This window comes from Gnatocerus cornutus, chromosome 7, assembly GCF_029298725.1.
Source record: "Gnatocerus cornutus isolate USDA-ARS CGAHR chromosome 7, icGnaCorn1.1, whole genome shotgun sequence".
NCBI classification, from domain to species: domain Eukaryota; kingdom Metazoa; phylum Arthropoda; class Insecta; order Coleoptera; family Tenebrionidae; genus Gnatocerus; species Gnatocerus cornutus.
Genome location: NC_142239.1, coordinates 16,655,478 through 16,680,537, shown reverse-complemented (window position 1 = coordinate 16,680,537; position 25,060 = coordinate 16,655,478). Strand labels below are relative to the sequence as shown.

The 25,060-nt window shown below is 40.5% G+C and overlaps 2 protein-coding genes and 1 pseudogene across 3 annotated transcripts; 2 read left to right on the top strand and 1 right to left on the bottom strand.

Moving 5' to 3' along the window:
* Positions 1-3,275: 3,275 nt before the first annotated feature.
* LOC148171739 (dyslexia-associated protein KIAA0319-like protein) lies at positions 3,276-7,565 on the bottom strand. 2 transcript variants are annotated; one of them, XM_088041555.1, is made up of 8 exons: positions 7,385-7,565; positions 7,174-7,329; positions 6,120-7,127; positions 5,499-5,669; positions 4,909-5,448; positions 4,447-4,862; positions 3,941-4,397; positions 3,276-3,859 (listed from the first exon to the last, which is right to left on the bottom strand). In XM_088041555.1, exons 2-8 carry the CDS (start codon positions 7,325-7,327, stop codon positions 3,705-3,707), a joined length of 2,901 nt encoding a protein of 966 aa, XP_087897681.1. In that variant the 5' UTR covers positions 7,328-7,329; positions 7,385-7,565; the 3' UTR covers positions 3,276-3,704. The 2 variants fall into 2 exon arrangements, with proteins under 2 accessions (XP_087897681.1, XP_087897682.1); XM_088041556.1 differs by having other exon boundaries at positions 3,276-3,856.
* A 2,035-nt stretch (positions 7,566-9,600) lies between these two features.
* LOC148171738 (uncharacterized) lies at positions 9,601-10,262 on the top strand (annotated as a pseudogene).
* LOC148171737 (ski oncogene-like) lies at positions 10,159-25,016 on the top strand. The gene is made up of 2 exons (XM_088042162.1): positions 10,159-11,013; positions 22,952-25,016. Exons 1-2 carry the CDS (start codon positions 10,159-10,161, stop codon positions 23,852-23,854), a joined length of 1,758 nt encoding a protein of 585 aa, XP_087898288.1. The 3' UTR covers positions 23,855-25,016.
* Positions 25,017-25,060: the final 44 nt, after the last annotated feature.

Here is a 25,060-nt window from a genome sequence, read left to right as displayed (position 1 = left end):
AGAAAAAGAAACCGCATCTTTTAATATCCCGGAGCTTCAAAATTTTTGCCCTCTGGAAACAACTTAAAACTTCAATCGTTTCTAATTCGGTTATTTGTTGACATACATGAAAAATTCACACTGTTTTGGATTATCCGTGAAATTCTGCCTTAAATGAGCACTAATAAATTGAGTTTGCTTCACCAATAAACGATGATATTGGTCGAATTAGGTTTTTATAGAGTCTTATATGGGTTAATTTTAACTTTAATGAGCAGCTCAAGATCTCAGATTGGCAGAAATTGCTCATCCTTTGAATCAATTTTTTTTCAAAAAAAATCGGCCATCAAATTTTGAATATTGAAGAACGGATTTTACATCAATCGAAAGAGCAGCTCAAGATCTATCAACTGGCTAATTCTCAAGATGACAAGTAAAATAGTTTACGAGTGGCGGTCAAAAATCCAAAAATTCAGAATTTTTCATCCTTTGAGTAGAATTTTTTTTTCCTAAAAAAATTGACTATCGAATTTTAAATATTAAAAAGCGGAATTTACGCAAAAAAGCGAAAGATAAACGATGGCAAAAAACGCACCTGCATGTCTGCCTAAGTTTCGGAGTTTTATAGATTTCAGAACTAAAAATTCATTATCCAAAACTTTGTACGTTAATGTACGTTAAATGTCCGTACAGTTTTGGATTCTACGTGAAATTCTGCGTAAACTGAGCACGAGTAACTCGAGTTTTCTTCACAAATAAACGAGATATTGACCCAATTACGTTTTTAGTCTTCTCGGGGTCATATTTAACAAACTTTTTCGGTGCGAAAAAAAAGTTTTCTACGTATATTCTATACATAAAGTTAAAATTTTGGAATTTTTATGGTAATTTTACATTCATTCTAAAAATTCAGACCGCAAACTTTAAATATCATATTTATAGAACGTCTTTTTCAACTTAACATCTTCATCAAGTCACAAATATCCCCAAATGTCTGGAATACGACTCTTTTATTTAATAATATGAGACAATTCTCCAGACTCGTTAGGATTCAATGTTCTGTACTGAATTCCGCGCTGCATGATTTATAAACCTCTAAATTTATCTCGAGCCTTAAGTTAGCCGTATAATACAGATTTGAGACAAGTCTCCAAAAAAATAAGACTAAAGAGAACAAGATGAATGTTTTTAATCGTCCTCTATATCTTCACCCGTGGGACTTCTCATCACAAGATTAATCGTCACGCGAAGTGATAACACCTAAGATCAAACGTCGACATAATTTCTACTCGATCATCGGCAAAGTTTTCATGAAATTCGAGTAAAAATAATTTATCCACAGACGTATATTGGATTTTATTAAGGGAGGGTTGCACCGGGTTTTTAGTGGAGAATAACGAATATCGACCTCGAAACGGCTGCAATAGTAATAATTCTATCAACGGCGCCCGACAGTCGGGATGCTGAGCGCCCGTTCTGTTTACGGCAATCTCTGAAAGTGCATCAATAAAAAAATTGTCGAACGAGTCAGCGATTCGACGCGGGCTGTAGTTTCGGCGGAGGCGCCGGGTGAGTCATATAAAACCGCGAAATAATAAAAACATAAAGAAATTTCTTTCGAAATATAATAATTATGCCACCGCTGCGGCTTGTCACATGATAAATTCCAGGAAAAAGACGTATAGGTTTACATTAGAAGATAAATGGGAAGAGGTTTGGTCTATCGACAGTTTCCCAGCACAATCTAAGCAATCTATTGTACGACTTCGGCGGGATTCGATTTCGAGCTACACAGTTCAGAGGCCCTGACCACGACCATTAGATATTTTATAGCTTTTTTATTGAAAATAAAACGGAATTGGTGGTCCTACTTTATTGCAATAATAGTTTTCACTTAACGCAAATCACGAAGTCGTGAGAACTAGACCACTTCCGCTACTAAAATCGCGTTAATTTTTAGCACAAAAGCTTCGATAGAGACAAAGCTAACTTAAAAACACACCAAGGATCTCTTCCTCCCCAAGGACCCCTTCGAAACTTAAATCGAATGGAAATTCCTCCAAAGAAAAGAAACACAAACAAATCCTATCCACCGCCAAGAGGAACTATGCCAACCAAGTTGTGTAACGAGATAACTCCATATCTAGTTTTGACATTGTCTATTCCAGTTTTGAAAACATAAAAACGAATCGTGCTGAAACACATCAGAGACGATTGATTTTGTGATAAAGATAAACGAATTTGGGATTACCAAATAAAAAAAGTAAACTTAAAGATTAAGTTGGGTCGTAGCTCCAAGGATGAAGAGACAACGTTCTGAATGCGAATTATGTTTTCGCAATCATTTATCATCCACGTGTTGTTAGCTTTCCAGGCCAATTATGAATGAGTACCGAATTAAATAACATATACAGGGTGCTTAAAAACCACGCAACCGATCTAATATTGCAAATATCGCCCCGACAGCTCGTCAATCTTAACTCAAATGTTATTATACGGGCGATACATAAACGTAATAAGTATTTATTGCGATACATAAAATCGCTTCATGTCCCATTTTTTGTCTTCTTCTACCTGATGTTTTCAACATTCGCACGGCTATGAATTTGCCGGCAGCTCGCAACCTTTTCCCATAAAATATTACGCGCCTGTCGCACGTTTATAATACATTTTGTAAATCATAAATATTTAATTTTCGGAATGCTGTGAAATTGCCGCATTTTAGACTGAAATTTGAAGCAGCGCGCGCGATTAAAGAATGACACATCACTAATTGACACTAACTCGCAAGCAAACTGTCTAAAATCACGCGCGAAATTTGAATGACCAATAAAAGAAACAATAAAACTGAGCGAATTTTAGTTTGAACTTATATTGCAGAGCTCCTGGCATTATCGTGGTTACGACTAATCGCTCTGAAACTGCACTAATGATAATTGCATTTCTTGCACGAATTTCCCATGGTGGTGATTACACAACAGACGGTTATCTTGAGGAAACTCACCAGCGTATTACAATATGTACCTACAATGAAAAGTTGGTCGATAAACCAAGTCCGGACGCGTCGTTTCGTTGAAAAAAAAACACTCAACTATCCCAATGGATCCTGGAGGATAACGAAGGATAATAATAGTGAGTGAACGGTTATTTACTGGGGAGCTTTAGTTAAAGTCTATTGAAATAGACAATTCAATGCCACTTTCTTGCTGGAGAAGCAAATCGGGAAAATAAAAGTAAACAGAAGGTCGGGCTTTGTTGATTTAGTTTTAAACTTCCTGACCGGGAATAAAAAAAGGTTCTCAACTATATTTTATTTAATCTTTTACAATTAAAAAATAAAGAAATACAATATTTTACATTAAGTATATAAAATCACCATTGAGATATCCGTGTGACGTTCGGCATAAATAAAAATACTTGGAATTATATCACAAAAAGTTTGACTTTCATTGCGTAATTCGTGCTAAAATCACTGACTAATTTGCCACGAAAATGTCTAGACACATCTAAGCATTAAATCAGACAAATATTTAAATAGGAAAAGAACCCACCCCCTTGAAAATTCCCCAAAAAATAAATACAGGTAACTTGATTACAGCCCAACGGAAAAGTGTTTACAACACCTCCAAATAAATGCACAAAAAATACACCTCCATCAAACACACTTACAAACAGTCTAGTTAAGTTAGGCACGGGGTCAGGAAAGTGAAGTCTTTCAGAGATGTCTACGTCTTAACCCTACGCCCCCCTTTAGCAAACCCGTTTCTTGAGGGCTTGTGGCCGTTTCTTGAGTCGCTATATCGAGAATTCTTCGATCTTGATTCGAAAACTACGTCGGAATCGGTGTCGCTGTCGGACAAGCCCCCCTTGCGCGGAACTACTGAAATAAAATAATTTCTCAAATAACTCGGCCTCAATCGCTATGGTATTTGAAGCAGCAATTTTTTCTCGCGATACTTACGCGGTGGCAAGTCTTCGATGAGTTTGTACGTGGTGGGCTTGTTCCCCATCCACTTCCTGGAACACCACGTGTAGCAGAGATACACGATGCCCCACATGGACCCGAAGAAAGCCAACAAACCACACACAACGCCAAGAACCACGTACAGGATGCTCCAACTGCAGTCCGAATCCTCGCCTGTTTTCAAATACAATTTAAACAGATCTTGCATCCAAAAAGCTTCGCATTCGCATTTCCGCGTTTGTTCGACACAAACGCCGTGTCCAGAGCAACTGTTTTGACAAACGGCCGTTTGGAGCTTCGCCACGGAAAAACCGAGAAGCCCCGCATCAACTCTGAGTTTTTCCCGGAGATGTTGAACAATATCGTTCGCTGGATACGGCGTCCCGTCTGGGTTTTCCACGTAGAAAGTTATCATGGCGTTCCCGGAACCGACTTCCGGTTTGACTTGGCGCACCTGAAACAGTCAAATAAGACTAGATTTTCCGGGTGTTTTAATATCGTACTTTTAATTTGGAGCCGTCAATCACCAGAAGAGCAAGTTTTCCGGTTAGAGTGTCGTACTGGACTTGAGTTAAGTGCTTGGCGTTGACATCGATGGTGATGTCGACCAAGTAGAGTAGTTTAGGGTCGTTTTTAACGACGAAGGTGACAGTGTCGGTGTCGCTCAGCCCCTGCTCGTCGGACACAGTCAAATTGAAGATGTACGAGCCTGCGATCACATCGGTTAGTATTAAAACAGGCGATTGATCGGAACCCTCGGCGATGTTTCCCAAAGACAGGGATTTGTCGTCGCGGGTCCACTTCCACTTGACGATCGCCCAATCATCCTTGGATTTCGTTCCGTTCACGTAGACCGCGTTTCGCGGTAAATCCACCTCGAAATTTCCTCCAGCGTTGGCGGTGGGCTTCTGATTCACATCTAAACAAACCCAATTAGTCGCTTTTCGTACCTAAATTTTACTTACTTTGGTTCACAAGCACGCCGACGGTGTCGCTGGCGACATTATTATTATCATCAGTCACACTGACTTTGAACGTGTAACTTCCTTTCGTGAGATTCGTCACGTTAGTTTTGCTCAAAGTACTGTTGGCGAACTGTACCACTGAGGACCCTTCGACTTGCTCCCACTTAAACGCTATGATCTTATTGTCGTCCGAACTGTTAGTGGCATCCAAGACAACCCACGTCTGCGGCAAACTAATCGTAATATTCCCCCCAGCTTCTGCAACCGGTGGCTTATTAGTCGGCGGTTTTACAAAAACGTGAACTTGTGCAGTGCTACTCTGATTCGCACTATCAGTAACTTTCAGGGTAAACGTGTACATTCCTTCCTCCAGATTCGACAACTGGAGGTAAGGCGTTCTGGTATCTTGCATATCAACAGCTTTCTGAGCATCGTCGGAGCTTTTTGTCCATTCCCAGGTTGTAATAGCGTGATCATCGGTGCTGAGATTCCCATTTAGAGTGATGTTGTTGTGGGGAAGATAAATGATCTTGTCTTCTCCTGAAAGGGTAAAAATAAACAAAGAAAACGTGGGGGGAGTTTCAACAAACCTGCATTCGCGTCTGGGGGATAATCGGTGATTTTTAAAACCGTTACGTTGGCGGTGCCAGAACTTGTCGCTTTATCGCTGTCGGTTACAGTCAATTTGAAAGTGTAATTACCCGGTTTTTTGAGATCGTTCAACTGTAAAGTTGAGGCGTCCTTCAATTCGGGCTGGTAACCTGCGAGAAAGAGCTTTGGGTTAATCGTGCATTAATCGAGTTATTAACGCATGATTTTGTCTATTATGGGGCTCAAATTCATCGTTTTTCTGCATATTTGAGAACAGACCGATGAAATAGTCACATTTCATGATAGTCTGAAAATTAAATTTGGCGCCTCCACCATTTTTGCTCAAAAAAAAAAATTGGAATCACCTGATCCAAAACTTAACGTAATATTTCGGCTCGCAAATCTTCATCCTCAGATCAAAATCATAATGTTTTTGATTATAAACTCAAGTTTTTACTTTTAATCTTTATCTAGTTAGCTGTTACTATGTGAACGTACGTCGCGATATCCGTCGTTACCTCACATTCGTCAATTATTTGACATTTAAACGTCGAGTTCAGACAAACGTTCGCTAGTCCCAGCCGACTAGATAAATAAATTGTGCGCCTTAAAAACAATACCTAAAGGTCCTTGCTGCAGCTCCCAATGCCACGCGATGATCCCATCATCGTCCGTCGAGGAAGAAGCATCTAAAACCGCCGCCGTGTTAGGCAACTTAATAGTTTGATCAGCCGGAATGATAACAACTTGCGGCGGTTTATTAATTCGTGACGGTGGCAATACTGTGACATTCACGAACGTTTCTCCATAAGAAAACGAGTTGGAGGCGCTAACTTTAAAAGTGTACAGCCCTTCAACTAATTTCGACAATTCTAATTGACCGCCGTTCTGGTGCTTAACAGCAGTGCTACCGTCCGGTTGCTGCAACGACGTCCATTCAAACTGGTACTTTTCTTCTTCGTTTGAATCATCGGGATCGACGCTGACGATGAGTTTAACTTCGTTTTCGGGGAGTTTAACAATTTTGTTTTCCAAGGAAAGAGTTAGATGTTTGCGGGTGACAAGCGTGGATTTGTTTGTTACATCAAGGATTCTATCAGTTAGGACTTCACTGGAATGCAGGGATGAGTCTTTAAGGTCTAAGGAAATGCAATCGCCGGAGCGGTTTCTGACGTAGCCAGGTTTGCAAGCGCAGGTTCCCGCTCGCGATTTAGGGTAGTTTTGTACGCAGATTTCATTGGATGCACAGCCTGTGTTTGTGCCCAGCTCACATCCCATTTCATACCCATAAGTTGACTCGTCCATTACCAAGTCCTTGTAAATGTCTTGGAGACGGCGACTGTCGCTGAGAACATTGTAAACTTCGCGGTCCAAGTGCTCATTTGAGAAATCTTGAGATAAGACATCTTGCCACTGGTCCTCATCTGTTGGTCTGACAAGTACCATCATGATATGATCTTTGGCTTCAGAATTGGGATTAAGAACTGGTTTACACAGTTCATCACTGGTGCAAGTAATATGGTAACATTTCATGTCAGTCATGAAGACAACATTGCATTGCTCTTGCAGACAACACTTGACCACACATTCCTTCAGCTTCGTAACTCCGGTTATTTCCTTGTAAATCCCTGCAAACATGCATTTAAATGGGGCAAACTCAAACTTGATACCCACCAGCAGTCAGATTCCCCTGGGGCACAAAGCCTTGGAATATTCTCTCGTACAATCTCGGACATATTGTGCGTATATTCTTGTTGTTGGGATAAGACGAGTATAGTGGCAAAAGCGCCATTAATACAAAAAGGATCAACACACGTTGACGCTCCATTCCTGCAACACAACCGAAATCTATTTCCGTTCCTGATAAGGGATAAAGTACACCCACCAGTTCTTATCAATGCAGCTCATAGGCAAACCAACTGTTTTTTTGTCAAATTTAATTAAAATCCATTGAGTTGCTGAAAAAAAATTGGATATTTTCGTTTTTGATAAAAGTAATCTGCCAATCTTGTGACATTTGACAACCGCCAGCTGTCACTTGTCGTTTTCGAGAGAGAGCCTACGAAAGGAATAGAGGGAGCACGGAGTGTTTACAGCGTGGGAAGTGAAGCCAACATGATTACGTAACTGTTTGGTTCATTGCAAGAACTTTAATTTGTATTGATTTTTCAGTGGAATTTTTATGTAAAATGAAGGATATTTTATTAATAATACACCACCGCGTAATGTAATAAAATTACTACATAATAAACCAACTATCTCAATAATTCAGCTAAAGTCCGTTTTTTTATTAAAAAACCACCAACACCGCACTCTCCCACCACTTTACAACCGGCAACATCGTCGATGGTGACATTTTGGTGATAAAATCAAATAGGTTAGCTGCCTAATTGACAATTTGATTACACAAAACGGCCTTTTAGGCTGTGCCATGTCTTTTCACTATTAAATCCATTGATTTTCAATCCAACAGGCTGCAAAAGAAACGTTTTTAATGGAAACACTGCCTAATTTTCATAAATGTCAAAAATTTGACAACTATTTTCTCATCAAAAATCTCCCTAGGCAACGTTGCCGGTTGTAATACAGGCAAAGATTGCGGTGTTAGTGGTTTTTTAATAAGAAAACGGACTTTACGAAATTACTGGAAAAACAGACAATTTATTACAATAAATAACTACATATTACAGACCAAGAGCGAATCGTTGACATATAAATAACGGGCTTTTTTAAGAAATTATGTTCCAACAAAATACCAGTAACCCATTTTCGTATGGAAACCTGCCAAAATTCCTGAAGATTTTTCAGATAAATTATATGCTTGAAAAATGTTTGGTCAGAGATCACAAATGTCACCGCCAGAAAATAAGTTGGATAGTTATTATAAAATTAAATACTGCCAACATAGTTTCTAAATCCTTGTAAATACTCCTTTTGCGTCACTTTTGGCTCCAATTAAAATTATTTTTGGTTTATAAATCAAAACCTTATGACAAATTGCTTGTTTGGTTTGTGGAAAAATGTGATATTAAAATATCTTTCTATTTTTAATGAGGTTTGATTAAGTACTGGGTGATCAAATAAAAATGTCAAAGCAGGCGATGGATTGTACAGTGGGTTGACAGCTTTGGCTGTTGATTTGACAGGGTAGCAGTTTGGGACCAGACGCGTGGTTTTAAACTGTCAGTCGTTTTTATTTAGTTATATTATTTATTATACATAATACATGACATAATACTACGTCATAAATTGTTTACTGAGAACTTATCTTTCGCTTTAAGAAATGAAACTGATATTTTATCAAAATATTGTTTATCAAAATTATGTATTAAAATTCTATTTTTAAACTTTTTTATAAGAATATCTTCAAAATTTATCAGAAGTTCGATTTTAATTAAGATTCATTGTCGTTGCTATCTCAAACACTGATTACAAATTCCAATCGTCAATGACGACATTCAAATTTGGCGCTTATAACGCAGCGCCAATTTCAAAAGTGCGCCATAAAGATTGGCGATTGATATTTTTAGACGTTTTAATCCTTTAATGCGTAACTAGACAGGTCTAGATCATAAAATGTAAGATAAGAAACAATAAGCAACGTCAATATTGATTTTTTAATTCAGCAGGACAAATGAGGCGTAGGTGGCTTGAAATTAGAGTACGTTGGTAGTTCTGATTAATGTCATTATTGACAGTTATAGTGTGAAAAAAACCTATTAAAATAAACTGTAAGCCCCAATTGGTTATTTATGATAATAAGGTCATCGCCATGCCCGTCGTTTTGAAATGTGTTTGGTGGATTTGGCGCTTTGGCGATTTCCACGGCCACCTTTCCGCATGCAGGTTGGTAATGTAAGCCTTCTAGATGCGCGTACCGGAAGAATTTGTCCGTACAAACGCCGTTTAATTCGTCCGAGAGTGCAATGCACGTGCGACTCGTTGCGATCACCGTCACACCAAATCTCCTTTCCCTTCGCCCCCCTAATATGCCCAGTCCCCCCCTTGCACCGGCCGCGGACGCGCTCCGGCACGTCGCCTATTTTGACGGGAAGGTCGATCACGTGATACAGCGAGTGTCTGCGAGAGGGTCGGGGGGCTAAGCGGGGTCCGGCTAGACTTTCCACAGAGAGCATTGCGAGTTCGTCTGCGCCATGGTCGGAGCGGTTGCGAAAGTTGTTGACGATCTAGTGGTGATTAGCCCTTAAGAGTGGTGATTAAGGTGACGTCCTGGGTGCAATAGGGTCTTTTTTGATAGTTGGTGTGTTAGTTTTTGGCGTAAATCCAGTGTTGAAAAGCATCGACGCGACGTTGCGCATGTGCGGTCGCAACAGTCTGCAAAACAGGCGAGACGATTATTGCCGGTCACAGTCTCAGACAAGTTTAGGTGAACGTCTGCGGTGGTCGGTTAAGAGAGACAGAGACGGAGAGGCTTGGGAAGGACACGGTTTATGTTCGAAATATCTCAGTGTTTGCGATTATTCCGAGTTTCTTTCAATCGCAACGAAATTTGTTACGTAACTCTAACCACAGTCCAAGTCGTGACACGAAATTGCTGAAGTCGCTTATGAAACAAGTGAATTAGATGACAGTGTTGTGCAAAAATGGTGGCAGTGTCAGGGTTTCTGCTCCTCCAGGTGGTGTGAGGTCAACGCCAACATGATGGAAGTAACGCCACACTTAAAAAACGTATTAAAGAATTACCAACACAGCGCCACCAAGAGTTTGCAAGGCCCCGGTTTGTCCTTGGCGCCCCCGAAAAATGAGCTGCCCTCACCCGAGATCAAAGAGGAGGAGTTCGTGCCCGCCCCATTCCCAGTCCAACAGCTGCCCATCCTCACCACCCCCGACACGACATGTAGCGAACGCACCGAAACCATCCTAGAAGGAGAATCCATCTCTTGTTTTGTCGTGGGCGGCGAGAAAAGACTTTGCCTCCCCCAGGTGCTCAATTCCGTCTTACGCGACTTTTCCCTGCCACAGATCAACCACGAGTGCGACCAACTGCAGATTTACTGCTCTAGGTGCACACCCGAACAGTTGAACGTGCTCAAGAATGGGGGGATTCTCCCCAGTGGAGCTGCCAGCTCAGGGCTTATCACTAAAACCGATGCCGAAAGACTCTGCAGTGCCCTCCTTCATGGTCAGGAACTAACTCATATCAGACCGAGGAAAGGAGCCGTGTCATTCACTGTCTATCATAAGTGCTTCGGGAAATGCACGGGGGTGTGTTTTCCTGAGTTGTACACATCAAAAAACGCAAAGTGTATTGAGTGTACTGAATGCAGAGGTGCCTTTTCACCCCAACAGTTCGTATGTCACATTCACAAACATTATGCGGAAAACAGGACGGTACATTGGGGGTTCGATTCTGCTAACTGGAGGGTGTATTTACGAGTGGCCAAGGACCAACAGGATCACGAACAGTGTGTCAAGTATATTGACGAAATCAAGGAGCAGTTCGAAGGAAAAATGCCGTTCCCTAATATTTATGCCGGGATTAAGAGGAAACAGGTCAGACTCTTTTTTTCTTTAATTCCACCATTCGAATCTACCCCACGAAAAGTGACCCTTTATCACTTGTTTATCACCACCCCAGAAATTCACAGTTGTTTTAAATTCCTAAGCCTGCTTAGCCACTTTTATGCGATTTGGCCAGCGTCACTTGTTTATGTATACTGACTTGTGTTGTAAACCATTTAAACAGTTACAGTCATAACTGCACTTTTCGTTCGGTAGATTTGACCAATTGAAGCACCCGCGAACTCCCAGAGACCATTTTCTTTGTTAAACTCATATATCTAAGGGGTCAATTCTAATTCAGTGCCGCAAATCGGTTACGCAGCGGCAAAGTTGCCGCACTGTCAAATGCAAAATAAAATGAAGCACAGGGTGCTAAAGCATTGTCGAGCGTCAATATTTTTTCAAACATGGGGTAGACAAGTAGTTGAGGAAACGACTTGCATCATCTCATGCTTGTAGTGCTAACTAATTAAGCAAGATTCAACTCCAAAATTTGGGTAAAATGAAGCCGAATGACAGATGCCGCAATATCCATGGTAACCACGGTTTGCGTTAACGCAAAATCGAATTAGAATTAGGCCGTTAGTCAACTTTGCAAGAACGAGTCATGTTTTTGATTGAAGCAGCAATCTTTTGTTTCTGTCAATTCATTGACATTGACAAACTGAAGATTCTGTCAATATGTTGAAAAGACGACATCAAAGTTTCAAAAACACGAATTAAAGACATCCTTCAGAACTACAATGACTGAGGAGCTTTCATTTGACCGGGTGATCAATAGTGAACGTTCTCGAATCATCGGTGAAAAAGTTTGATTTGTGATTTGGATCCTAATCAGATCTAATCCGAAATGACTTTCACGTCTCAAAACAGATTTTGACATTCACACGTCCCTTCATTTTTCCTCCTTCCTTTCATCTAATGAAGTCTAATTTACACTCGGCTGCTTATAATTTCCGCGAGATCGTGCAAACGTTAGCATCTCTGTTTTTACACAAACGGGTCAAAGCAGAGGTAGGAAATCTGTAGGTATTAAATAATTACAACCCATGGCATCATTAATCATAAATGAATACCATGCAATCATTCGAGTTCGCGATTAAAACGAGCCATGATTTTGTTCTTCAGTTCACCAAAAGGAAGACTTAAAAAGTGCATTAAAGAACTGCCTTGTTTGTATTGAGATTCCTTTCCTTAGTAGCATTATTAAAAAGTATATACAAAATTCTATATGAAACTGTTGGTACCACTGCTCATTACAATTTCCACTACATAGAAATAGAGCGTACCAACAAAACACTTGCCATTCAGATAAAAAATCAGTCGCACAGTATACAGGTGGTTCTAAAAGAAATGAAGCTAGTGGTCGGATTGAAATGAAGTCAATCTTTGATGAATTGTACCCTCAGATACATAAAATAGAACAGTTTGCAAATCAATGCAAATCACTTTTATCCGCCCGACCTTGAAGCTAGGAAACACGCACCGAATAAGCTGCAATTCATCAATTTTGAAGGAACCTGAAGGAATTCCGCCTCTATTAGCAACGAACTGGACCTCGCCGAAAGGTCAGAAATCAAAACGTTCTCTCTGTATCATAAATAAGTATCTTTGTCCCAAAATATTTATGCGAGTGTCCGCTTTTTGATTTTATGGTCGGTATTAACGAAGTATCCTCAGGCAACTTTTACGAAAGAACGAATCGTGCGTGAGCGAAGAGCCTTTAAGAAAACATTGTGTAAATATCGCAGGCGCCATGTTTGCCTACAGCTGCAGACATCATCGTGAGTGACCACGACTACAGACATGATGACACATTTGCATGTTGGAGTTGGAAATTGTTTCTCGCTGTAACCTTCGTCAAGGCAACTTTATGGGTCAACCGAATTACAGACTCAGCAGGTTACGCTGTTACTTTTACAGTATACAGAAAATTCGTACTTCATATGGCGACGTGAGGTTTCAAGGTTTGCGGCGTTAACAACGTTAGCAAGCCAAAAATATCACGAATTTTAAAATTATGCAAAGTAGAAAATGCGTACATACGAATACTAGTGGTTTTTCAATTAGGACATTTTTTTTTAGTAGACAACTTTTTTTAAAGGCGTGGCTATGATATACAGGTATATAGTCTTGGAGGTCATAATAGAGTAGATGAACTATACCAAATAACGGAGTGTAAAATGCGACAATGCGAGCGAGAAGAAGCTACAAGAAAGAAGAATGTATTACAAGAAGAAACAACACAACGAATGTTATGATAAAAAAAGTATCCAAAGCATACATGTGTGATATCATCGCTAGTAAAAGTTTGGACAGATGCCCACTTTCCAACTTTTACCATCGAACAATCACATCTTGAAACCAATACAGTGCTTCAATTATCTATGTAAATATGCAGGTATTTCGATGTTGTAGACCTAATCTGTATCATCGATAGACTTGAGAAGTAGTCTAATCTAAACTCATCTCATCAGTTTCGTCGGAAAATCGTCTCGCGGATATGACAAATTGACAGGATCAACAAGTAATGGCCGCAACCGTATAAATAATGTGGCGCCTGCACAACGTTATTTATCGGTCGAATTTATTCGGAGATAAGTTGGTTGTCCTTGTCTGGCCCACTCGACACTTTCCACATTCCGACAGAGATACCTAAAGATTCACAGCAGAGAGCCAAGTAGACTATTTTTATCTCTCGCGACTGTTAATAATGTCTGCGTATATTAAACGAGACAAAGATGTCGCGACATACGTCCGCATACAGGGAAAAATCGACCCCAAAGACAAAGCTGCAATTGTAATTTAGAATGTACAAACGCTGGCCTTCGTAAACGCCATCGCGCGTCTATTTCGCAAGTGAAAATGTGGAGAGTGTCACCGCTTCAATGAACATTATGAAGCCACTAACGATGAATTAATCGATAGAAATGTGTGCTGTTTTTCTTTACCGAGATGGCATCTATCCAGAGATATGGGTCATCAGAGACGTCGCAGGAATGTTGTCTTTTCTCATTACTATCTATAACTTTAGATGTGTAGAATCCCCTCGAAGAATGGTCAACTCCTTCTTACCCGTTGATCTCACTAGAACTGCCAACATGGCCAACACGTTTTTGGCCAGCAGCCATACTCGCGTAATTGTTCAGAGATGGATTTCACAAAATTCACTGAGAAAGTGCATGGGAAACACTGCATAGGCCGGTCCAAAATGAATTGATTGCAAAATTTTAATTTGAATCAGTCCAAAAAGTCTTAAATGCTAGTTTTTATTTTTTAATTCAACCCTTTAAATAAAAAGACGATCGAAAATTTTATTTTAAACTTTTAAAACGGCACTTCTAGAGCAAGAGAGACAAATTTTAGATAGTTTTCGAAAGGTTCCACCCTCTCTTTGGAGCAAAATAAAGAATGCGACGGAAATAGGAATAAAACTCAAAAAAAAATTGTTCATCGTCCTTATCAAAGTAGTTTTTATAACAAAGAACGCACTCAATAACCAACACGATTGTAGCTTTGCATTAATTGGTTGGATTTCCAAACAAGTGTTGTTTATTGGATAAATTTTGAAGCGAATTAAGTCATGCACAAAAAAGAATCAATTTGTTGGATGTTGATGACAACAAAACGGATAAAAAAAAAACGTGCTCTGGATTTGCTGCGTAAGTTTTTCGTTGTTTTTTTTTAACACTTTAAATTACAAAACCATAGAAAATTTTATTTTAAACTCTAAAAATAACACTTCTAGAACAAAAGGGGCAAATTTTAGAAAGTTTATAAAAGGTTCTTCCACCCTTTCTTCGAAGCAAAATGGAGAATGTGACGGAAATCAGATTAAAACCAAAAAAAAGAATTCGTTCATTGGCTCGCATTGTCTTTATCAAAGTAGTTTTTACAACAAAAAACGCACTCGATAACCAATAGGATCGTAGCTTTTCATTCATTGGGTGAATTTCTAAAACTGTTATTTATTGGATACATTTTAAAGTGAAGCCCCAAAAATTCTCGTGGTTTTTTATCTTCAGTTTTGAGTTTTATCTTTCAAGGAATCTCAACCCTGCAGCGTTTTTTCGCCTAAACACCGAAATGTCTCAAAAGCCTTAATTTTTGCTTCATTTTGAATTCTCTTCTGCACTTTTAGCAGAAATTTGAATTCTCTCTCTTCATTGATCGATCGCTTCCCTTCAAAGGCATCCGATTTTCACAGTTCGAGCTAGTGAAAAATGATACTGCATGTCATTGTATTCTCGTCGTTATCTTTATATTATTGTCCCGCAAAGCAAATATTTACCTACTTCAATTTCGCTCTTCAAAATATTTATTGTAAAGTAATATCTTGCTTAGATATCAAAGCAATTATAGGTGTTTTTCTTGACAATGTTTGACTTTGTTTTTTGGCACGTGCACAGATTTAACAAAACGGTGAAAGCTGTGATCCCAGGTGCAAATAATTTGTCTTTGCACAAGTGTTTTTGGCGTTTCATACACATAGTTCGTAAGGTCGAGACATTTTGCAGGCACCAGACCGTCTCAAAAACAACTGATTACGTCAATGTTTTTGGCTATTGTCCGATGCAAAGTTTATTTTTCTTTCAAGGTTGATTTAGGGCTAAATTGATACTGATCGTGCGTAATTCTGATAGATTATCAAATTTATCGATAGTGTTGACAGAGATAAGGCTTTTGGTAATCTTTAGCGAGTCAGGTATACGCGAAGCGTAGCGGCAAGGCCCTTCCACCGCTATGGTACCAAAGTGGAAACCCATAAGATCTTCGTGTTGAAGAGGCCATTCACACCAGGACTCCTACGCCCCTCCTCCCTGAGCACGCGGAGGGGTGGATGTCGTCGACAAGTTGCAAGAAGTAGACTTCTTGTAGACGAACGAACTTGAGCTCGTAGGTCGTCGACCTCGGACTCATCATACCGATGAACAAACACCTCCAGTTATTAGTCAGGTTGCTTGGTTATATCCGCGAAAAAATAACATCTTGGAAAATTGCGCCCGATACAAATCGTATTAATAGAAATCGTGTTTCATAGGTATTCTCGCGACAGAAATAGACGCCGGGTTGAGATGTTTTTGTTTTCGGAGTACTTCGCCAAGTCCCAACATGTGTTATTTGTTTCATTTATATATAAATAAGTTTCTTTGTGTGATTGGTGACGACGCAATTCAATGGAGAGGGATCTTCGTTTTCCCCCAAAACCAAATAATCACCGCCGAACAGATTGTTATGCAGCCGCCTCCACGTGTCTTATTTTAACACCAAGCGTACAGAAACAGTACAAAAAAAATCTCAGGCGATTGTGTAGTTTTTACGATACGACACCAAACTGCGGGTCATCTCGGCACCGTTCCACTCTTGGAAAATAACACATAATTGCGTGGTCGTGATGAAAGCACTAAAGGACGCGAGGTATCTTCACGGATGGCCTTGAACCTCGCCAAACGAGTCTCCTAGCAACGGCGCCAGGCCCAACTCAAACACGAAATAGTGGATCAAATATCAAAAGGAATTAGCTACTCTAGTAATTTCTCTTCAGTTTAATAATAGCGTGTTACGGTTTCTAACACCCAGTTGTGGTGACACGGAGGATCAGCAAAGAAAGGGGAGATATGTAGGAGGATAATTGCCGTTTTCTGTAGCAAGTCAAGTGGTGGGAAAATTTGATGCCCAAAGTCCCTGAAACTTCATTTCCTCATTCCATCACTGGAACTCGCGCTTTCGACGTCCCCTCAGGAGTGGAAAACTGTTTCAATCTCTTGTGGCGTAATATACTGTTACATGTTTGCCCGATCTAAGATGTAATACCTTTGATAATACTTTTCCGTTTTTGTAGCACACGGAGTACTCTGCCCTGTATTGTAAAAGTTGTCTGTTTTGTTGGAGAGATATATTCATCAATTACCATAGAAACGGTTATAGTACCGACAAAATGGCGGACGCTTCCGCGACTCTCTACATCCACAACATTTTTTTACACTTAACAAATGCAATCATTTCAAGGGCAAAAAACAGGAAGAGTTTTCTACGTTTGACTCGGCCAATTTTCGAAAGTGTTGAGTTAAATACGACAGTTTTTCTTCACCAAGTCGAAAATAAGCTTGTTTTCAAGTGGGAGTGCCCAATTTTTTATCGAAGCCTCTAAATGTTTCTCTGAAAATTTTTGTAAAGAAAAGTGACAGTATTCCATCACGTTATTTTCCCCGTTAATATTCTTGCCTAGACGCAAGACTACACTACAACTGCTGGCAACTATTCCTGGTGTTGAATAGTGATTGTTTCCGTGACCGGCAAAATGTCTTTGATGTGTCGCGATTGGTGTTTTAACGAGTCCAATGATGGTGTTGTGACAATGATGCCAGCTGGATTTTAATTAAAGAGAACAAGCCTGACACTTATACTTTATAGAATACGGGCTGAAGACATGCATTTATATGGAGTGATTTGTGACGATCAATGATCAATGATATCTGAAGGAAAGATGGTCGATCTCACTGTGCGCCAGATTTATTGATTCAATCTCACTAAAGGAAAATTTACAAGCAATATTGTCAGTTTTATCAATAAGGAGATTGGAGCCACCTGTTCTTTAAGGTCTTCTTCGCCTGATTTTGGAGGATGAGCTAGACAGTTTATAAGTTTGGTCTAAAACTGTCAAAAACAGAGGTAGTGGCCCAGTACCTTCATTATCCCATTCACATATATCCGTATAAAGAAAGGTCAAGATTATACACAAAGAACGCCTCCTGTAACGATGATGATGATAAAGTGAATGAGGGGGTGAATCCCGGGAGAACGTCAGAACCGCCCTCGGTAAATCACAAATGGGCGACACGCACACCGTCCCCTTTAACGGCCGCCGCCGCCTAACGCGCGGTTATAATACTAGGCGCAGAATTCGGTGTGCGTGGGCGGCGGGTATGGATGGGATCGTCGCGACGACCGTCGGCAGAGTCTCCGGTCTGACCGGGGAACAGACGATCAATAGTCGTGCCGTCGACGTCGCCGTCGGTTCGGTTGCTAGGTCAGAATGGTCGTCGGTTGTGTAAGGTATGTCAGCTACGCGGTCGGGTCGCCCAGACAGACAGAGCGAAAGAACAATGAAGCGCGGATTTTAGATTGCCAGGAACGAATGACGTTTAAAAAGCATTTTGGAGTCCTGGAACTGGTCGGAGCTTGGTCTCCGAGGTCCTTTCAGGCAGATCACGCCGGCATACCCAATCATGAACGTGATCCAAATTCTGATGACGAAGGATTATCTCTCGATAAGCCGGAGACATCAAATAGACATAACATTCGTTTTATCAATTTCTTGTTTATTTCGGGACCAACAACAAGAATATATGCGAAATCGGCTCTTTCCCTCTCCAGACTTTCACATAAATAATGATTGTATTATACAAGATGCCGTGTTAGGCAGGAAATACATTTCCCATCAGGAATCATTGTCAATGCAAACCAGAAACTGCAGTTACTGATTCGTTTTACAAATGACTTTGTGCCCACACAATGAGATTTGCAACATGTGATTGTGGAGAACGCAACATTACGATGACGTAACCCCAAACAATTGATCCAGGTCTACAAATTAGTCACACGATATAAGAAGCCTGTCCTGCAAGAAACGATGATATGAAATCATTCTGATTCCATCTCCAGTCCAGGTGGTTGCACGTTCTTCTGGTTTAAAAGGAAATGGTGTAGACTGCAATAGTGCAATGTATATTTTCTTCACGTTCGACTAGTCGGTCCATTGCATACTTTACTAAAACGAGGAAGACGAAGAATACAACAGCAGACGGGCATCACTCTCTCGCACATACCTACATATGTAAAACTTCGTCACGGTCAGATACGTGTAATTATTATTGCAAATGGAGAAGCTCGCGGTTGCAACAGCTAGCAAGGTCATCGCAGTGCACCGTGCCTGCTACTCGTTTGTTTTTGTTCGTTTGCTGGTGCAGAAGACCGTTGGAAAAGGACGGCTTTGCCAGAAGCACGTAGGAAAACATGCGAACTGTAAATGCAAAAAGGAAAAAACTAGAATAGATAAATGGCGTGGACGAAAAAGCAGTAGTCAAAGCTCGCTGCGCTCGCCCTCCTAAATGTCTTTGTCAAACGTTTATGAGACGAAGAATGGACTTGCGTTGTACTTTAAAAATACCTTCAGAGAATCGATTTTAAAGTACTTCATTATAGCACAATTGCTCTTTGTTTGCACCGTCCCTAGCTAGTCATTTTTCATTCATTGCACATTTTCCCCACTGCATTCCATTGTGGGGAATAATCCCCATCCATTACACTTTTATTTCAAGCCATTTTTCATGGAAGTGATTGCAGCGCTTTGTCGTTACCACGTAAACGGGTCGTTGCATTTAATTGTTGTTAAATTTTATAGAGCCATTGCATGGAAAAATTTCCGACTGTCGTAGGCGTGGAAACGTCATTTCCATCCTATCTGACGCTTATTTCGATTACATATTTTCGAGATCGCATTTTTTTATATTCCAACACACGCAAATTATTGATCCCCACAAAAATAGAGTTTTGGTAACACCTATCATCCTCTCCTTTGTTCTTGGAATCGCAGAAATTACATCACAGATCTGAAGGGCCGGAGAATCGACGGCGCTGCTCCCGTATTTTAAATAAATATGACCCACTTTCCCGCACCTCCATTTTTTAATCCATTCGATCATTGTCATTCTGAATTTGATTTAGTGCTCTCCTCGCAAGACTTCCACGGGGAAAATCGAAGGGCTCGGAGACAACGGGTAGACGAGAGTGGATCGATTCCGACGCCGCGCCACGGCGGTTCTGCCCCAGCTTTCTAGCTCTCCCTCTTGTACGCATTTTCTATTTGCCCTTGACGAAAGGGAAAGGGGCGATCGGCACCCTGGCCAATTTCATTCATATGCCGCCGACGTCGCTGCACTTTGCATCTACGGGGCGGCGTCATGTATGAGAAGGTCATTCTAGGTTTTTCATTTCGACCTATTTTAGCTCGACAATTTTGGCATTTTTTCGTAATTAAAAAGCGATATATTAACTGGGATCGTTTTGTAGGATGTAATTACAGCCCCCGTATTGCCTGGTTGCTGTACGCAATTGATGTCTATTAAATTGTAATTACATTTTGTGCCTTTACATTAAATAATTTCCGAACGTGGGTTTTGTATGATAAAATTTTATTGAGGTTTGAGTTCGCCTACACAAAGAATTGGTAACCGTTTTGAAAAAAAAATTATCATAATGAAGCTATAAATCCACTCGTGAATTTTGACACGGTTTTTTGTCCTAGGAAACAATGATCAGAATTAATTATTTCCGACTGTTCAAACGGGTTTTTGACCATATGGTCAAACCGAAGTAGATTCGTTACATTTATGACTTGTAATTCAATCTTTTAAAAAGCAAAAGTTTTTTTTAATCAATCTAATTTCGTTTGCCTCTCAGGCAGAACCAGGGCATAGTCCTCTTGCTCCGGTAACAGGAGCAGGAATAGGGCGAGGTGTCGTCCTGGCGGCCTAAAAAGGCGACAATGAACGTGCGTGCGCTTGCGTAGGCGTTGTATCGCACTGCGGTGGCGTCCCTGGTGGCGGCGACGGCGGCAACGGTGCGGTGTGTCCGGCTAGTCTGGGCCCAGACGGGGAATCCTCCCTCGTCCCCTTCCTCCGCCGCCACCGTCTCCTTCCACGAAAACTAGAAAGGGGAGCGGTGCTCGGAAAGGGCCGCCGCTGACACTATTTCTGTCACGCCGAGGGGCGGTTTCCTGGCTCGATCTCACAATCTATTCACAAAAATTGCGTGAACTGGCATTTTTGGGCAATCGATTAGATTCTCAAAATTTTGAAATCGACGATTAGACACGACAAATTCCTTATCAGATTGAAATATCGACGAGTCGCCGCTGCCGCCAGGGTGGAAAAGCGCACGGAGCTTTGGCTTACGGGAGATTCATTGTCGACGAGGCGCGTGTTTGGCCTCCTTTTCCCTTTCCATGAGGAACGAGGAAAGTTCCGCGAGAAAGAGAGAAGTGGATCGAAAAGAGGGAAGAAAAAGGGGCGAAAAGGACGATTTCCATCCGCGACCGTCGCCACCAAATAATAAAATTACGCGTCGTCGATGAAAATGTGACCGATAGAAAGGGGAAAAAGGTCGCTGTATTATTCTCTCGCTCAGATTAACAGAAAAATCGGAAAAATCCGTTCCCCGTGCGTTCAGAGGCGGGTTTATGTCATATATTAAATCCCAAGAGAGGAAATCCGTACCGTGCTTCTATTCACCGGTCGAGTTCAATGAGCGAAATGGGAAAAGTAATAATGAAAAGCCAGGAACACCCCGCTTCGTCCTTCCACATCCAGGAATTCATTGTACGGGGATTATTTGTGGGGCTGCAAGGAACTTCCTTCCGGGGAAAAAGGGCAGATTTGTCGAGCGAAAGTTTTTGGATTCAAAGTAGAAGTCTATTTTTTACGTTGTTGTTAAAAATGGCTCGTTGTGTGAACGGTCAACAGGCAAAGACAATTATCGATTGCCCTCAAACTCCTCGACCATCACAACTTCACCGCGCGTATACCCTTTCTCTGATGTTCAGCGTGATGAATTACACGCAGGGTCGCTATTCATCGTCTTTCCCCCTCATCTCATCATGACAGTCGTCTCTGAGGGGTCACAAACACCCTTGCCTTTGTCTGGCGGCCCCTTTTTCTCCAACTAGCTGACCTTCCCCCTTCTGCGGTGTTGAATTGATGTATACCGGGTGTGCTTTATTCCGTGACCTACATTCGTGACTTTTTTCAAAGATTTTTTTCTGAAGGGTTGATGTTAATTGCGTTAATGGGACTAAAGCGATCGCTTTATAATGTTCGTTTTTTGGACCCCTTCGCGTGGAGGTAATTATCGTGGACACGAGGGCGACGATGACGCATGCAGAACATCCCCAACTCGCCAGTTTACAAGTTGATGAGCATTTTTTCCTTATTATCTTACATATTTATGCAGCGGCTTACAGCCTGTTCCATAATAAAAGCGCCGAGTTTATGTCATATCGATTTTCCGTCGACAATCGGCTGATTATTTTGAGCCCTCCGACAGTTTTACCTCGTTCTAGTGTTGTTTGTTTGGCGATTATAAACTATGTCGTGAATTCCAACCATTTCGATCTGTATACACGTCAACATCCTCCAAGATCCCTCCCAAGCAACATTCGCGGTGACTAACTCCCATAAATTGGTCAAACGCGAGGTTAATCGAGAAGATCTGCACGTCACCGGCCTCGAAAAACAAGCGGAGAAATTTTTATTAATATAACAACTGTGACCGTCAACGCGGTGCTACTCTTTTTATAGAGTTCAAAGTACTCGGATGGCGTATTTATCCGTAGATAACGTTAAAATTAGTGTGTCTTGATAACACGGTGCTCTTTGACCGCTTCACTTATGGCGTTTAATCTAGAACCGTCGTGGACCAGCGCAATAATTACCAACAAAGGAAAACAAAAATCCTTTTTGGAAGGAGCCCCTCTCAATTTGAGTTGTTTACAAAACCTTAATTATTAACGGCCAAACACACTTAGACTAACAAAGAGAGTGGAAGAAACCATACCGTTGAACCCCGCCTGTCCTTTTACCCCATCGAACAAACGCGTCTGAAATAAGATATGCATGAGATTTAAATCTGCGTCGTAACTTGATTTTGATAATCTCCCTAGGATGAGAGGAGAAATAGGCATGAAATGGGGCTTATGGTGCGGCTTGGAAGCCACTTCTGACTAGCGAAGTTTATGCGCGACAGTTAAATGATTTTTTAGGGTGAGCTTCGCTCGCAATAAGTGCCATTTCTAAATCCCAATGCAAAGAAAATGGAACAAGTCCTAGCACACCCTTTTGGTCCTCCAAAACTGAAAGATTTCTTTTTGCAGGTTCTCGCATCGCAGATCATGAAAGACAACGACTTGCCACCGAAAAAACAGAAAATCCTCGGCGAATACCTGAATCCTCTGCAATCATACAACCTATACGCTTCTTTGGATGCAATATATTTGAACCAATGTATCCAGGAATTCCAAGCTGTAAACCGCCATTTATCAGCCTTCAAACCGGTGAACCATCACAAAGAACCCAAAATGTACAATCATCTCATGGGAATCAGTCGGTACAGCGACACTCCAGTACTGCAGAATCCCGAGCGAGTCGTTCTCATGTCGGAATCAGAACGATTCGAGCGAACTTTCCAACCGAATGTAGCTCTAGCACCAACCACGCCGAAGAAGCACAGATACGGCAAGTTTGGTTTCATCAAGGAAGACGTGGAGGTGAAGAAAGAAGTGACGAATAACAACACGGAAGTTATCGTGAAGCAAGAAGTGGAGGAAAAGGTAGAGACGCCGAAGATTGTTTCGGTGGTACAAACGACGCCGGTACCACCAAGGTACAATTCGGAGATTGAATTATCGACGGATACTGAAGACAGCGCGTCGGAGACGTCGGAAAAACAGACGAGCGATATCGGGAAGATCGAGGAGGTACTGAAGGGAGTGGAGGCGGAGGTTAGAGAAAAGGTCTTGGAGGCTTTCAAGAGTTTGTTGAAGGAGAACGAGAGGTGGGTTTTGGAATGCCGTACTAAAGAGGAGAGAATAAAAGAGTTGGAAGCGAAAGTGGAGGAATTGGACGGTGGAGAGAAGAAAGTGGAAGTGATATGTAACGGGGAGATGAAAGACGATGAAAACAGTTCTTCCATAAACGAAGGCCAAACGAGTGTTATTGCTAGTTTGGAAGGTGCAGTCGCAGAACCAAAAGCAATAATAAACACTGCTCCCGAATGATCTGTAATTGTGTTGTGCCGTCGATGAACGGTCTTTTTCGTTATTTTTAGTTAATGGAAGCAATCTGAAAGAATCGGAAGATCGTGACTCCAAGAGTTGTAAATATAGTTGAGAGGAGGAAGTAGATCCTCCGTCGTACTACTGTTAGTCATAGGTTTACCATTACGAAACGCAGTAGAGATTTTTATTTTGAATTTGCTTTTGTAAAAAATGCGTGTGTACAAGGAAGCAAACAATCGTTTGTTCTCTTTTTTCCCTTCTCAAAATTGTTCTTGTTATGATTGTTTTTAATTTATATTTGAGAAATTGTTACAGAGATAATATTTTTTATCGAAGAAAAGTACAAACTAGATGGTGCTTTGTAAGCATCTGTTATTATAATCTTAAAAGATAGAGTTTTAATAATAAAGTGTGAATGTTGGGATGGCAGATGCCCATGGTTGTGTGCCCGGTCTTGACCAAATTTTTCCGATTTGTCTCAGGAATTTTCGCAATCAAATTTTGTACATAATTTTAAAATGCGCGGGACGCATATCAAAAACTTATTGGTCGGATACGCAACTGTGGACACTTGTCGCCCCACCGACGTGTGACGTGGATATATGCCATACAATAAATTTTATCTGTATTAAATTATTTTATGTAAGTTTGTTCTTAATTTTGCATGAACTTTTTTGTTAAATTTATAAATTTAATTTTATAATTATAGATATTTTTTATATTTTCTTTTGTTGAAAACAATATGTGATACGATTTATTAAATTTATAATAACGTTTTTCAGTATTCTATGTAAAATATTGAAAACACCACTTTTGGTACGAACACTTTGGATCATTTTGGCAGCTTTTTAACTCTTCAAATCGTACTCAAAATTGTTCCTAAAATTATCAATAGTTTTAAGCGTACTACTGCCGAAATTTTAAATTTTTAGCAATATTGTGTTCGTTTGAAAGTTTCCTGAAGAATTTACAAAAATTGTTGAATTTGTTATTATATATTTTGTGATCTCAAAATATGTAAGAATGCAGTTGAGTTAAATATTAATAAGATTGATAAGCTTGTGTGTTATATAGGTATATATCGATCAACACAAATTATTTCATAAATATATATATTTCTGAATTTATGTGTCAAACAACAATAAATGCATTAATTTATAAATCAGAGTTTTCCTTTTCGTGCGGGAATTAAATAACTACGTCTAA

Excerpts from the sequence above, each read along its gene's own strand:
- LOC148171737 (XM_088042162.1), top strand. The coding sequence starts at position 10,159 with ATGATGGAAGTAACGCCACACTTAAAAAACGTATTAAAGAATTACCAA. Across the intron at positions 11,014-22,951 it reads CCGGGATTAAGAGGAAACAG|GTTCTCGCATCGCAGATCAT; the intron begins GTCAGACTCTTT and ends TTCTTTTTGCAG.
- LOC148171739 (XM_088041555.1), bottom strand. The coding sequence starts at position 7,327 with ATGGAGCGTCAACGTGTGTTGATCCTTTTTGTATTAATGGCGCTTTTG. Across the intron at positions 4,398-4,446 it reads TTGACGGCTCCAAATTAAAA|GTGCGCCAAGTCAAACCGGA; the intron begins GTACGATATTAA and ends TGACTGTTTCAG. Across the intron at positions 3,860-3,940 it reads CATCGAAGACTTGCCACCGC|TAGTTCCGCGCAAGGGGGGC; the intron begins GTAAGTATCGCG and ends ATTTTATTTCAG.